Source organism: Alexandromys fortis, unplaced genomic scaffold, assembly GCF_014885135.2.
Source record: "Alexandromys fortis isolate MF-2015 unplaced genomic scaffold, M_Fortis_MF-2015_v1.1 scaffold_19, whole genome shotgun sequence".
NCBI lineage: Eukaryota > Metazoa > Chordata > Mammalia > Rodentia > Cricetidae > Alexandromys > Alexandromys fortis.
Genome location: NW_026067890.1, coordinates 622,067 through 637,311, shown reverse-complemented (window position 1 = coordinate 637,311; position 15,245 = coordinate 622,067). Strand labels below are relative to the sequence as shown.

At 35.3% G+C, this 15,245-nt stretch overlaps 1 protein-coding gene across 1 annotated transcript; it reads left to right on the top strand.

Annotated features, from left to right (window-relative positions):
• The first annotated feature begins 626 nt into the window (after positions 1-626).
• LOC126507105 (mortality factor 4-like protein 2) lies at positions 627-2,430 on the top strand. Its single transcript, XM_050151318.1, has one exon. The coding sequence runs from the start codon at positions 902-904 to the stop codon at positions 1,766-1,768; it is 867 nt and encodes a 288-aa protein (XP_050007275.1). The 5' UTR covers positions 627-901; the 3' UTR covers positions 1,769-2,430.
• The last annotated feature ends 12,815 nt before the right edge of the window (positions 2,431-15,245 follow it).

Sequence of the window (15,245 nt, the reverse complement as noted above, 5' to 3'; positions counted from 1 at the left end):
CTTGTCAAACTGTAAGGCAAATCTAGTTCATTTGATTAGATTTATCATTTGATCATGTGATTTTCAAAACTAATGTTAAATCTTACTTTCCCTCCCACCCACAAAATGAAGCTTTTCATTGCTTTGAAGATCCCTCCAGTCAGCGCAGTCTGTAGTGTTTCGATGTAATTTATCATTTATACTACAGAATTTTTATAAGCAAATAAAAGGCAGCAGGAACTGTGGCTACTCTGAAAGTGGGAATCTTTCAGAGTTTAAATCATTTTGAAGCACCAACGTTTACAGGAAAATTCAGCATCTAACATCTACATTCTGGTGAAGCATTCTGTCATGGATATGATTGCAAGGGCAGACTAAGATCTATACAGTTTTATGGGATTCCTTAACAGTATCTTAAAAATTTAGAATTGACAGTAACTATAGATTAAAATTTAAGAATAGTGGTTTGCCATGGCATCTATTTCATTTATATTCTAGTGTTACCATGTGCATCACGAATGTGTTGAATTTCCCTTGTATTTTTGGAAGCTTACCTAATGGCCTTTCTTCCCATCTTACTTACTTCCCAGATGCTAAGTGTAACCCTAAATATGTCCTTATTCATTAAGAATGATTTCTTGATGGCGGTTGGAGCAGCAGCGGTGAACACACGTCGGCTGCTGGAAAGAACTGGATTCTCGCTTCAGGTCATCATCAAAAAAGCTAAGTTTGCTACACAATAAGGATCAGGAGATCTGACCCTGGTTGCAGAACCATTCCTGTTTGCAGAATACAGGGTTGTATTCTCACTTCATCCTTCCAGACCATCCTAGGAGATCTCTAAGATTCCATCTGGGAAATTACTAGGAGTCCTTGGAAGGGAAAGAAGGAAGATTGTTGGTTGGAATAAAAACAAGGTTGAATGAGTTCCAGAAAGCAGGCTTCTCAAACTCGTGGACAACAATCTGCTGAAGAAGACAACTTTAAGAAGCCAACTCGAGGCAACATGCAGAGAAGCAAGATGAGGGGAGCTGCCTCCGGAAAGAAGTCTGCTGGTTCCCAGCCAAAGAATCTTGAACCAGCCCTCCCAGGAAGATGGGGTGGTCGCTCTGCTGAGAACCCCCCTTCTGGTTCGGTGCGGAAGACACGCAAGAACAAGCAGAAGGCTCCTTGTAATGGCGATGGCGGCAGCACCAGCGAAATGCCCCAGCCCCCACGTAAGAAAAGGGCACGGGCTGACCCCACTGTGGAGAGTGAGGAGGCATTTAAGAATAGAATGGAGGTGAAAGTGAAGATTCCTGAAGAATTAAAACCATGGCTGGTGGAGGACTGGGACTTGGTTACTAGGCAGAAGCAGTTGTTCCAGCTCCCTGCTAAAAAGAATGTGGATGCCATTCTTGAGGAGTATGCCAATTGTAAGAGATCGCAGGGAAATGTTGATAATAAGGAGTATGTAGTGAATGAGGTGGTGGGAGGGATAAAGGAGTACTTCAATGTGATGCTGGGCACTCAGCTGCTCTACAAGTTTGAGAGGCCCCAGTATGCTGAGATTCTTCTGGCTCACCCCGATGCGCCAATGTCGCAGATCTATGGGGCACCACACCTACTGAGATTATTTGTGAGAATTGGGGCAATGTTGGCTTATACGCCCCTTGATGAGAAAAGCCTTGCGTTACTGTTGGGCTATTTGCATGATTTCCTTAAGTATCTGGCAAAGAATTCTGCCTCTCTGTTTACTGCCAGTGATTACAAAGTGGCTTCTGCTGAGTATCATCGCAAAGCCCTGTGAAGGTCTACTGACCGCTTACTATTGTCTGGTATCTGTAAACACTTCTGTTTAGTCCTTTCATTGTATAATTGATGTTCCTTAAAACTGTCAGTGTAAAACAGGGCTTATGTTTCAGTTTGTTTCCTGTTCTGTTGTAAGCAGAAAATAAAAGGAGTGCTCGGCTCCTTTCCTCATTTCAGAGTTGCTACCAGTGTATGCAGTAATTAGACAAAGAAGAAATTCAGTAGAACATTTTATTGCCTAGTTGACAACATTGCTTGAATGCTGGTGGTCCTATCCCTTTGACACTACACAGTTTTCTAATATGTGTTAATGCTACGTGATAAGATGCCCTGGTTCCTAGTGCCAAAGGTTCAACTTAATGTATATACCCGCAAACCCATGCATTTGTGCTTCTTTTTTTTTTTTTTTTGTGCTTGATGTAACAGCCCATCCTCTGCAATCCATCTTTGTTGTTCCTTAGGCATTCATTCTATCTTTGCTCAAATTGTTGAAGGATGGTGATTTGTTTTCTGGTTTTTGTATTTGAGTCTAATGCACGTTCTAACATGATAGAGGCAATGCATTATTGTGTAGCCACAGTTTTCTGAAAAGTCGATATTTTAGGAATTGTATTTCAGATCTTAAATAAACTTGTTTCTAAATTTCAAAGCAAAAAAAAATGATTTCTTTTTTAACTTATTTATTTCTTTATTAATTAATTAAAGATTTCTGTCTCTTCCCCACCGCCGCCTCCCCTTTCCCTCCCCCTCCCCCAATTAAGTCCCCCTCCCTCGTCAGCCCAAAGAGCAATCAGGGTTCCCTGCCCTGTGGGAAGTCCAAGGACCACCCACCTCCATCCAGGTCTAGCAAAGAACTCAGGACCACGGGGCACCCACACACTGAAACAATGGGGATGTCCTATGGGGAACTCACCAAGGCCAGCTGGCCTGGGTCTGAAAAAGCCTGGGTTAAAACCGGTCACGCTGAACATAGCGGACAATGAGGACTACTGAGACCCCCAAGAACAATGGCAATGGGTTTTTGATCCTACTGCACCTATTGGTTCTGTGGGAACCTAGGCAGTTTGGATGCTCACCTCATTAAGAATGATTTGCAGGTAGAGGAGTGTGATTTTGGAGTTTGCCTTACTCTTCGTGCCTTTGTTTATATAAAACAGTTTTGTTGTAATTATTGGGGTTTTAATTATGTTTATGTTTACCCAATTTTGGAATACTGAGTTATGTCACAAATGATTAGAATGCTTAATGTGTATTTTTGCTAACATGTGAAGTACCACTTTGTCACAGACATTTCCATAAGAGTTTTTGAGTTCATGCCTCCTGTAAGTTGCCAAGCTTTTTGTGCAGGCGCTTCTAATTACATGGCCCCTAGCACTTACAGAAAATATGTGCTAAAAATAAGCTGTAATTATCTTATTGTCATTGCCTACAGCCTCAATTATCTAGGATGCATCACAGACTGAGGAAAAATTGTAAAGATCTGTTCGTGCAGCGCTTATAACTGACAGCCCATCCACGGAAATACCTACTTTTCGCTTATCACAGAAAGCTTTAGCAGTTAAGATTACCTCGTTTCTTTTAGTATACATGACAATAAAGTAAGCACATGTAACTGTGAGAAGTGGGCAATTATAGTTCAGAATAACATGGTGTTTTAAGTTATCATACCAAGGACTATAATTAACTCTTAAGATACAGGCCTGTTCTGAGGGAAACAGATGGAGAGGTGATGTGATCTAGGAGGTATTTTTTCTTTTTTGAGACAAGGTTTCTCTGTGTAGCTTTGGTGCCTGTGCTGGAACTAGCTTTTATAGACCAGGCTGGCCTTGAACTCACAGAGATCTGTCTGCCTCTACCTCCTGAGTGCTGGAATTAAGGTGTGTGACACCACTGCCTGACCTAGGACGTTATTTTTGAACATGGGAAAGTGTGCTTAATTTGAGACAGGTTCAATGCACAGGGCAGTGCTTATTGAAATAGATTTAATTTAACCCTTTATAGAGATATGGAATGATAATGTTTGAAATTGAGAAGTACCAAATTTTGAAGAAAAAAAAATCTTTGCAAACTTATTAGTCATTACGTCCAAAAAAGAACAGACCAGTTGCATTCTCAGGAGAGGCATCTATAAAATATCAATACTTACATTTTTTAATATCTGGGATAGGAAGTGCTTTGAGGAAGAATTTGGAGAGAGCACCCAAATGTGCTACTTTTGTTACTCAAATGTTTTTTAATTTATTTAATTATTTATTACATATTTCTGGGAGAATGCACACACACACACACACACACACACACACACACACACACAGACACATCCACCCTCCACTCTCCCACAGTCATTTGTCTGCCCCCACACAGAGCTGTTCAGAAAACAACCAGGGGGAGTCAATCCTCTTCCTCCACTATGTGGATTCCAGTGTCAAACTCTGGTGGTCAGGCTTGGTGAGAAGCATCTTTAAACACAGAGTTAAGTATCTCAACAGCCTTATGGGGTTTGAATGGGTAGGTAAATAATTTGGTAGTGGTTCTGGTCTCTAAATTTGTTTAAGTCCTATATAACAAACACTGCAAGTCATGAAAATGTTCTACGAAATTATGCATACCATATAAATTATGGCAGTATGATATATCATAACAGGTGTCTCTATATGAATGTCTTGTCAGAATTTTTAAATGCTTTCCCTGAATTCTAATCCATTCACTATGATTCATTCACCCCATTCAGAAAAATATTGTAGTAAAGTGCTCCTGAACAGAATGCATCTTACCTTTGCTTGCTCTAAGGTGTAAACTTCGATTTGTAAATGGTTCTTTAAATTCTGAAATGATGAAACAAAGAACAAGAAGTGAGGCTTGACTTCTCTTCCTCAGATATAAAGGACACTTTGGACTTGGAATCAAAATACATTCTGAACTTACTAAAATATGTTTCTTAGTCAGTAATTATGAACAAAGTGAGTAATAAGTATGCATATAGCTAAACGTGTTCTCATTAAAATTTTAATTTATTGACAGCTTATATGTTTATGTGATGAACATATATTAACCATATGGATATTTTTAATGCTTTTTTAGAAAATTACATAATGAAAAATTAGGTTTCTTTAGAGAATTTGCAGAAAATATTAGTTATATATTTTCTTAAGAAAAAATTCTAATTCATCATATTTTTCACTATATACTCATATGTATTTCAAATGAAGTATACTTAAACGAACCATTTAGTTAGTACATTAGACAGCTGTTAAATATTGAGTATCCAATTCTTCCTACAATCTTGACAGTCTTTCCAAAATAAAAGTATTCCAAATATTTTAATATACCATAGGTTAATAACTTGTAATTTTCCATATCTTGTAGTACTACTTAACAAAGCCTTGGAGTCAACAGATTGCTCATTAAAGAGGATGAAATAGACATTATTTTAGATTTCTATTTGTAAATGCATATTTGCAATAAATCAATGAAGATTTACAATCACTGGGAGCTACTGCACATGTAACTTCTCAGAACTTATTTGCAATAACTTTGTGATATGACTATGTTTCTATAGGATATGCTTTGAGATACACTTGTTTATTATATAAATAAATTGATGCTGGCCCCTTTTGGTATGTAAAAATATTCACTATAAGAGACTTCTTTGCAAACTGAGAGATTCTTGAAATGGAGATTGAGAAATAGCTAATGAGAATAGACACATCTGGGCCTTCCCAGCAGCTACTTATAAATAAGGGCAGTTGTGTAACTAATGTAGACATCTCTTCAGGGACTCAGTCACCATTCATTTTTCACTTGTTCTTGGCCATGCTGATGGCTTTGTGATCTTTGATTATAAAGTTGAATGAAGTGGTGTTGCATAGGTCCAACAATGGATAAAATAGCATAATATACATCTACAACAATATATAAGCTTGCCCTGCTTAGTCAAGTTTCTCTGTCAAACTGCATTTTCTGTTTGTTCATGAGAAATTCTCAATATGCCATTTTAAAAAGTTTAAACCTGTTGTGTCTGATCATATCCTAAAATTGTGATTTTTATCCTGAAATCTAAGTGTCAAAGAAGAGGCATATAAACTCCTTCCTAGTATAATTATTTGACTTATAATTCAATTCACTGATTAAATACAGAGATTATATATTTCTGTAATATTAACAAGAGAGTGTGAAAAATAAACACTTTTTGCTCATTTATCCAGTATCTACATTATTGTCAGTAACAATGTAAAATGCTATTAAGATAATTAATATAAATTTTATTATTGCATTTATTAATTAATTATTAAGTACTAAGTGAGATAAACACCATGCTCTAAGATTTCCTAAAAATTAAAATTTTAAGATTCATAGTAGTTACTCTATCATTTGAACAAATCTAGAGCTTTTGTACAAAGATCCCCAAAGACCTGACACATTTTTAAAAAATGGTTTTTTAAATTAAAATAAAAATAAATTTATTCTCATTAAATATGGGACAAAAGTCTGTTTTTATCAATTATATTTTAAATAAATGGTATATATTTTATATAATATAATTTATATTTAATTTACATATAATATATAATATACATTTTAAATAAATTTAAAACCAGACAGGCAGTAGAGGTGGGTCAACGAGAACATGAGAATTCTGGGAGAGAAAAGCTTGGTGTGCAGTCCTGACCCAGCCATAGAAGAAGCAAGATGTGACCGCCTCACCGAAAAAGGTACCAAGTCACATGGCTAACACAGACAAGAATAATGGGCTAATACAAGTTATAAGAGTTAATAAGAAGCTTGAGCTAATGAGCCAATCAGTTTACAAGTAGTGTAGACCTCTGTGTGATTTCTTTGGGACTTAACAATTGCGGGAACTAGGCAGGACAGAAAACTCAGTCAACAATTAAATGCAATAACTTATTTTTAAGTTAACTCATTTTACTAGTGTGTATTAATTATACAGAATAGTGGGTTAATTCTGACATTTTCACATTTGCATATAGCAATACACTCTGATCATCTGCACATATATATGTACTCTCCTGTTCGCCCTGCCATTTATTATCTCTCTAATGCTCTCACATTATTTTGTTTGTTTCTGAATTCTCAATTCAGAATCTTATTGAGTAGCTAAGTAGCTGTGCACAGTTGCAATCCAACTGTGAAGAGGTGATTTATGCAAATTATTTCTTCTTCTGCTTACTTGTATCAAAGGTTTAAATACTAATGTCTAACTTATAGCACAAATATGAGGTCAACAAAGGTCTATCTGCAAGACATTAGACAATTAATGGATAGTAATTACTAATATTCATTAGAGCAAAATACTATGCTCAATATAGCATTTTCTGTAGTGAAATTACTGTTCCAAAATTCAATTAGTTTTTTCTACTTTTAAACTATTTAATCCTTAATTTTTGCACCATAAATTAAGCCTTCTTATATTTGTTTAAAAAATTTATTCTAAAGAGGAGATAATATGAAAATAATTTGATAAATATTAAAACAAACATGTTATAATTAATTACTATAGTGATACAATTTACTTATTTTTGCATTCAATCATGCAAAAAATTTATTCCTGTTACGTTTATATGGGCGAATCTACGTAATAGCCTTAGGGTGGGCAATATTAACTCAGTTCTCATAGATTATGGGATCACAAAACTTCTAAAACCCAATCTCACCTAAATAAAATAAATATCTCTACCAAAAAATGGAGATAACCAAAGGGATGTTATCATGCAAAGGATCACTGAGCACAAATAACTAATAGAACTTGAATAAATGAGATAGGCTATGACATTCTCTTCTTGAGTAGGAAAGAGGTATAATAAAATAAAAATTAATTTCAAGTAAATGTTTGATAAACGAACTTATAAACACCTCACTTCTACCCATTCTGTTCTACTGAGTTAAAGAATCAGTAACAAGCAAAAAAAAAAAAAAACATCTAATTTTTTTGCTTGAGTATCTCACAACAGAGACAAGAGATAATTCCCTGATGTCAAGGGAAAAGTTTCATAAAGATTCTTCCCCACAAATAAATAAAAAATGACGTTCATGCATAGAATCAAATTTTAATTACTTGCTCAAACCTATGCTGCAGATTGAACTGTACATAGGAAAATTGTATATGATCTGTAAGTATAGATGTCCTCTCTATATTGCAGAACAAGTCAATCTACATCTCCCCAGGTGTAGACTTAAAAGAAACTCTCTGAGTTTAGATTGCTCCTTGTAGGTCCTAAGTTAAATGCATAATAAATTTTCATTTTTGCAAGCAAAATCTCTTTGTGCTATTATAGGAATAAACACATTGTTCTGAACTATCTAATTATAGGGTCTTAGTAATGCTTTATTTTCTCTCAGTGAAGTATGTGGTAAGGTGGAAAAAGGATACTCTTTTTTTTTTTTTTTTTTTTGGTTTTTCGAGACAGGGTTTCTCTGTGGCTTTGGAGCCTGTCCTGGCACTAGCTCTGTAGACCAGGCTGGTCTCGAACTCACAGAGATCCGCCTGCCTCTGCCTCCCTAGTGCTGGGATTAAAGGCGTGCGCCACCATCGCTTGGCAAAAGGATACTCTTTAAATCCTTCCATGATGAAACTTTATATGTCATAATAAATTAATAATAAGAATATTTTCAAAAAGGAAGTTAAATCTTAATATTTAGGAGAAAGAAAAGAAAGCAAGACAAAGGAAACAAGAGTATGAACTAGGAACCCTACTGTGTAGTGATGTCAACGATAAAAGCATGAGAGATAATTGGCTTTGTGAAGTTTCTTATTAGCTTCTTTTCAACAGTTCCAATTATAAGACTGTGAGAACAAAGAATAATGGAAAAAACACAAAAATACCACAAGTTTATTGAATAGACTAGGAAATGAGAGGCTTAATTAGTGGAAATTATATAAAGTTCAAAAACATTGAGTTTGACAATGTCTATCTCAGATTACTACCTTCTTTATTCTTCACTGAATGAAAATTTGTTCTAGATGTCACTATGTAAATGCCTTACTTTGAAAGTCAGAAGTCAGAAGTCAAATAGAACAAGTTATAAGTCAGAAAGCCCAATTTTTCTTCTCACTAATCTCTCCTCTTACTTCTTAAAAATAGAGCAATGAACATAGCTACATTATGCAGACCTGTGGTTGTGAACAACTTAAAGTTCTGGTGAATCCTGACAGTCAAGAAAAATTCTTCTTGAGAAAGCATTTATGTCCCAGAAAAGAAAATGTGATAGAAATAAACAGTAAGAGATGAATACTTTCAAGGTGCCAGCAGCACCAATCAAACCCCAGACAACCAGAATTAACTATCATTCTCTCTCTTTTGTTACTAGTGCAAGAACCAGATTCAGTTTATCCTTTGTTCTTTTTCTCTTCTCCCCACGGAAATATTTGTCTGGTCCAAGATTTTCAGTGTGACAAGACACTGATGCCCTCAGAAAGTAACTCAATAACACAGAGTATGTTAGGGATTTCCCTAATGTGTCTGAACATTAGGATTTCCCTAATGTGTTTTTTCTGAAACTATAGGGAAGCCCTACTAAAGGGAAATGATCCCTAATGTCCACTGAGCGTCTTGAATATACTACCATTATTTTAGGACTTTGCACGGACAATAACAGGTTTTCTTCTCTATAAAAAGAAATTGATTGTCTTTGAATGCAGGAGACAAGCATAGCAAGAACGGATATCTTTGGTTAACTAACCACAGAATCCCAAAGTTATGTAATGTAATTTGGCCGCAGTTTTGAAAACTGATGCTCAAAAACCAGAGCACATCTGGTTTTATATGGTTTAGACAATCTTTTCAGAAAGACATCTTTGCCAAAGAAAAGGATGCAGGAAGCAGAACTTAAGTAGTCTGTAGGAAATGATTAACAATGGCTGCTTGATGGACTTCACTGCTGCTGTTAAAGAGTTTCACGTTTCAGACTGTTTCTGGCCTGTCTGATAATACATGAAAGTGTACTTGTGTATCTCCTTAGCATTTTCTAAGGTTTATGGAGGAGCCTTTTTTACTTTCTTTTTAAAAACTCTTCTTTCATATGTTTCATCTTTTTTTTTTCTTTTTCTTTTTTTTTATTGAGAATAAGAAAAAAAAGTTTCCGCCTCCTCCCAGCCTCCCATTTCCCTCCCCCTCCCCCCAATCTTCTCCCCCTCCCCCCTCTCTTCTCCCCCTCCCCCCACTCCTCTCACCCCCCCTCTCCTATCCAAAGAGCAGTCATGGTTCCCTGCCCTGTGGAAAGTCCAAGGTCCTCCCCCCTCCGTCCATGTCTAGGAAGGTGAAAGTCCAAACTGGCTAGGCTCCCACCAAGCCAGAACATGAAGTAGGATCAAAACCCCTTGTCATTGACCTTGGCTTCTCATCACTCCTCATTTGTTTCATCTTGAACAGTTTTCACACCCTGCCCTCATCACAGTACCTCTCCCCACCTCCTATATCCCCAACATCCACTTCTCCCCCTTCCCCTTCAGAAAAGGGCAGGCTTCCTAAAGATATTGAACAAACACAGCCTTTCAAGTTCTAATAGAAATCCTACCTACCTTCATTCTTCGTACCTTGTATAGTTAATTTGTTGTTTGGCAATTTTACATTTTTATGAAATATATGCCTAAAGTAATCTGACATGTAATGATTTATTAATGTGTTCTTCTAATTGCTTCTGTTTTGGAATGGAAGCACATTTTCTAGAAGGCAATGTAATCTCAAGCAATAAAAAGAGAAAGCTGGGGCTGGCTTAGCCACAATTCCTGTTGGCTCCCAATTGCTTTCCTTCAGAAAAGGATTGTTCACATAGATAGTCAAATTTAAAACAAGAATATGTGTTTCCTAGGTTCCTTCATTTCCGTGTGTAAACAGTAAATTTCCATTTCTTTCTTTTCTTCCTCCCTTCCTCTTTCTTTTTTTCTGATTAGATGTAGTGTGATTTTCTTTTTAACAACAAGGAATTGCGGGGAAATTTGTTATTAAAGTAAGATAAACTAAACATGTGTTCTATGTCCTAATTTCTTTTTTAAAATAAAATCCAAATGTCCATTGTTGAGATATTTACTTCACAGTATCGAACCTTGGGAATGTCTTCTTTTCTAAAACACCATGCAAAGATTTTGGAGCTTCATTGAATAAAAGGGGCATGATGTCATTGAACATTAATAATGTCCTAATTTCTAGATTAAAAGAAGGATACATACATTTGAAAAATAATGGAGTCTATATTGAATATCACCCTAGACCTTAGGGCTATTATTCACCATATCTCACTTGTTCGACCATGACCTCCAGGACTGTTTTATTGTACTGAATCTTGATCACCCATTATGCAAAGCATAATTGCAACTAAGGGAAGTAAAATGATATTAATCAGGGATAACATTGCAATGGACTTTGACCCATAGGTATAAATCTAATAAATGTGTAGCTTTCTTTTCCTCATAACATAATGAGTCCTTCCTTATATCATTACTCATGGGACCAATGTGAAATCATAATAGGAATATTTAAGGCAATTAATGAGACAGATAAGAAATGATTGTATGGCTTTAATTTCCTAATCACTTTAATGTTCCAAATAAAGGTATAGATCAAGATGTGTCCATTAGAGCTATCAGTCAGATCCCTCTAAAACAATGTGATGAAAGAGTAAGAGTATAGAAAATCAGATAAAATTAAGTGAAGAAAATGTTAGTCTGAGCACCAGAAAAGCAATATTCAGATGATTAAGTCAGACGGATTGTGAAAGAGTCTATTAAGTAAGAGGCTGGGAGTACCATCTCTCAAGCAGTAAAATACACTAGGCATGCCACCAAAGAAGTCACTTTTCATTGTCCTGACTGCATAGACCCATGTCATCTTACTCTCTGCTTCTAAGCAATCCTATAATTAGTTTATTCCTTCTTTGCTGAGACATTCATCATTTCTTCAGTGATCCAAATTCAAATTTCTGTTTACCCTAATGACTTAGGTTTATTCACACACACAAATGATAATTTAAAAAAAAAACACGCAGCTTACATGCCTCATATAGATTACATGAAACAAGTTTTAAAAATGACAAAGCATCCTGTTAACAGCATGTGGTCTCTGGAAAACTATATATTTTGGGTACACATTGTTTCTTATCATTGTTTTCGATGAATTGGTAGGTCATTTATTTTATTCACATTAAATTGATTTATCAAAGCCTGATTTTTTTTAAATGAATTGTTGATAAAAGCAGAGAATGTGAAAACCTAAGAATTGGGTAATTATAGATTTATTGATGATCAGTACAGGTAATTAAGGGGCATGATAAATTATAGCTTATTTTTCATTAGATTCTATCTGATAAAAAGTGAGAAACTCATAGGCACATGAATGTTTATATACCTGTCAGAAAGGACATTCTGCATAAAGAAAAACTGAAAGTTTTTTTCAAACAGGTTTTTTCTGTGTTGCCTTGCTGACTGACCTAGAAGTAGCTCTTTAAACAAGGTTGGCTTAGTATTCAAAAAGATCTGCCTGCCTCTGCCCTCATGTACTGGGATTAGAGGTGTGCACCACCACTGCTTAGCTAGTGAAAATTTTTGTAAGAAACAAAACAAAACAAACATACAAAACACAGTTAAAATATTTTTTTTCAAATATAACATTCTTATTTTCTTGTGTATTCAGTTGTACCAAATACACTTAACGTGTGCGAAACAATGATTTTACCCCGTCCCCAGCATTGCACGTTAAAAAAGCCTGGGAGGCATCAACTCTACCCATAGAACTATAGGTAACTGAAAAAAAAGCTGTGAGGGACGAGCTCATTACCAAGGAAGGGCACACCAGCTGGTTCTCCAGAGTTAAATGTCCAGCCATGAAAACATATGTGCAAATAACATTCTACATACTGAACATTTTATGTTTAGAAACACACACATGTATATATATATACATATTTATGTATATATATTTTAATATATTTAAGTGTGTATTTATAGAAATACATTTTCACACATAGATATACATGCAATAAAAAATGGAGAAGAGCAGCCATGAATTTGACAGAGAGTGGGGAATGGTATATGAGAAGGTTTAGAGAGAAAAAAGGGACTGAAGATAAGTAATTATAATATAATTATTAATTAAATTGAAGTAAAAGTGTGAAAATTATATACTCTCTTAACGTTACAGAGTAAGCAGGTAGGAATTCAATTCCCTGATACAATGTAGAAACAAAACTTGTTTGACTGAAAATCTAAAATGAGTGACTTTTCTGACAACAAAATCTCTACTTTTTTATCGTTTTCTTTCCACTAACAGCTCCCTAAGCAGGGTTTTAATATTAAGAGCAAATTCTAATATGATACAGAATAAAACATGAGGGATGAAGATGTAGCTCAATTGGTAAAATACTGTTGTAGCTGACACGAAGCAACAAGTTAGATCCCCAGCACCACCTAAAACAGGCACGGTTGTGTACTTCTGTGCTCCCAGCACTGAGGAGCTGCAGATTGGAGGACCAACAGCTTACAAGGAAGTCCATGGCCTGTCTGGGATACATGAGATCCTATCTTTATGCAAATGAATGAAATTTAGATTTTCATTATAAAAACCATGAATTATGTGTAACCCATGTTCTCAAAAAAAAATTTTAAGCCTGTGTAGCATTTCCCATATTAAAAAAATTAGTTTTTATTGTGTCTTTTATCCAAACTACTTAGCAACCTAAGGTCTGCTATCATTTTTATAAATGTTATAAGATGCTATTAGAATGATAAAAGGTTCCACATTTTGGCTCTTAAATATATTTTAGTTTTATTTCTTTTTGATTGTTTTTGTTCTCATTATATCCTTCGATGTGTTGTTGACATATACCACTTTTGACTCACTTAAGTATATCTTCCTTTTCTTTTTAATGGATAGATACTTTCAAAGATATCTAGGATATAAGGCAAATGGAAACTATTGAAGGGTATTTAGAAATATATTAAAACTTTATAATGAAAAGGAGATTTCTGAAATTACTTATGGGCTTTTCTTCTCATAACTTTGAAGACTCTAGAATACATTATGTATATTAAGTGCTGAGTAAATGCTTTTAATAGAAAGAATAAAACAATATTATTCTAACTAATTACTTATATCAGATTTACAATATATTCTTTAAGAGTGGAATGATAATTTAAGATTGTCAATTTATTGTTGGGAGGGAGTGGTTATAATGTTACTGGTAATATTCTATGTAAGTAGAAGGAAAAGGCAAGAAGCTCTTACATAGAGCTGGAAATCCAGAGAGAATATTTTACATAAATTCATCCATCTTTATCCTGAAGTGTTTGTTTTTATAAATGCTCTGCTCACTGCTTAGATTTTGGCATTAAATTTTACATCATGTTCTAGATTTATTTTCTGCTCATGAGTTTTCCAGCCAAAGCATTGAGTAAATATCATCTGGCAGGAAGATCTGCTATTGGCCTTTTATTCCCTGAATAATATTCCTAAAATAGAATGTATCCAATTTTGTTCCACTCATGCCTCTCAGCTTGAGGTTATACTACTCTGGTGATTTGCCTTTATATCTGCCTTTATATTGCTGCTTTTGTTTTCACAACCTTATTTTATAACAAAATGTTTAAACAATTTTCATAAATTACATCATAGAGAAGAGATATTTATGGAATATTCTTAGATAATAAATACTTAGCTATGCTTAACCATTAAACACCTCTGAGAATTTTCTGCTAAGAAATAATTTTAAGTTCTCTCACTGTAGGCATAAGACATAAACCTAACAACATAGGTTCTTAACCATTAGGTCACAACCCCTCTGGGATGTGTTCACTAGCTTTTTAATAGAAATAACATCCGAGATATTTTGCATATTAGATATTCACCATTCATACTAATAGCAAAATTTGAATCATGAAGTAGCAACAAACAAAATTTTATGGCTGGGGTCGCTACAACATATGGAACTGTAATAAATTGTTGCAGCATGAGGACAGTTGAGAACCACTGACATAAGGCTATGCTCCCAGTTATGGAACTGGGACACCAATGAAACCACAAAACCTATGATCTACAACCATACTTTCCTTCCTACAAGATTTAGCAGCACTGGAACAAAGGTGGCTTGGTGTTTAGAAGACCTGCTAATCAATGACATCTAACTTGAAGCCCATGCTTGACACTACCAGGATGAACGTGACTAAGAATAGTTGGGTAGCTTAGAGACTTATGGTAGAACCAAATGCGAGAGAGAGAGAGAGAGAGAGAGAGAGAGAGAGAGAGAGAGAGAGAGAGAGAGAGAGAGAGAGAGAGAACCGCTAGCATAATTAACACTCTTTGTGCTTGGTTTTTAAGCTTAGTAGATACAGGTGTTCAAACATTAAATGAAAACCCTAAACCTCCTTTTTTATTATAGAGCTGAAAAATTGTACAAGCTCAAGAAGAGTAAAGCTTAAAGAGGTCACAGTTTTTGTGACTGTGTGTGTGTATGTGTGTTAGTTAGGTTTT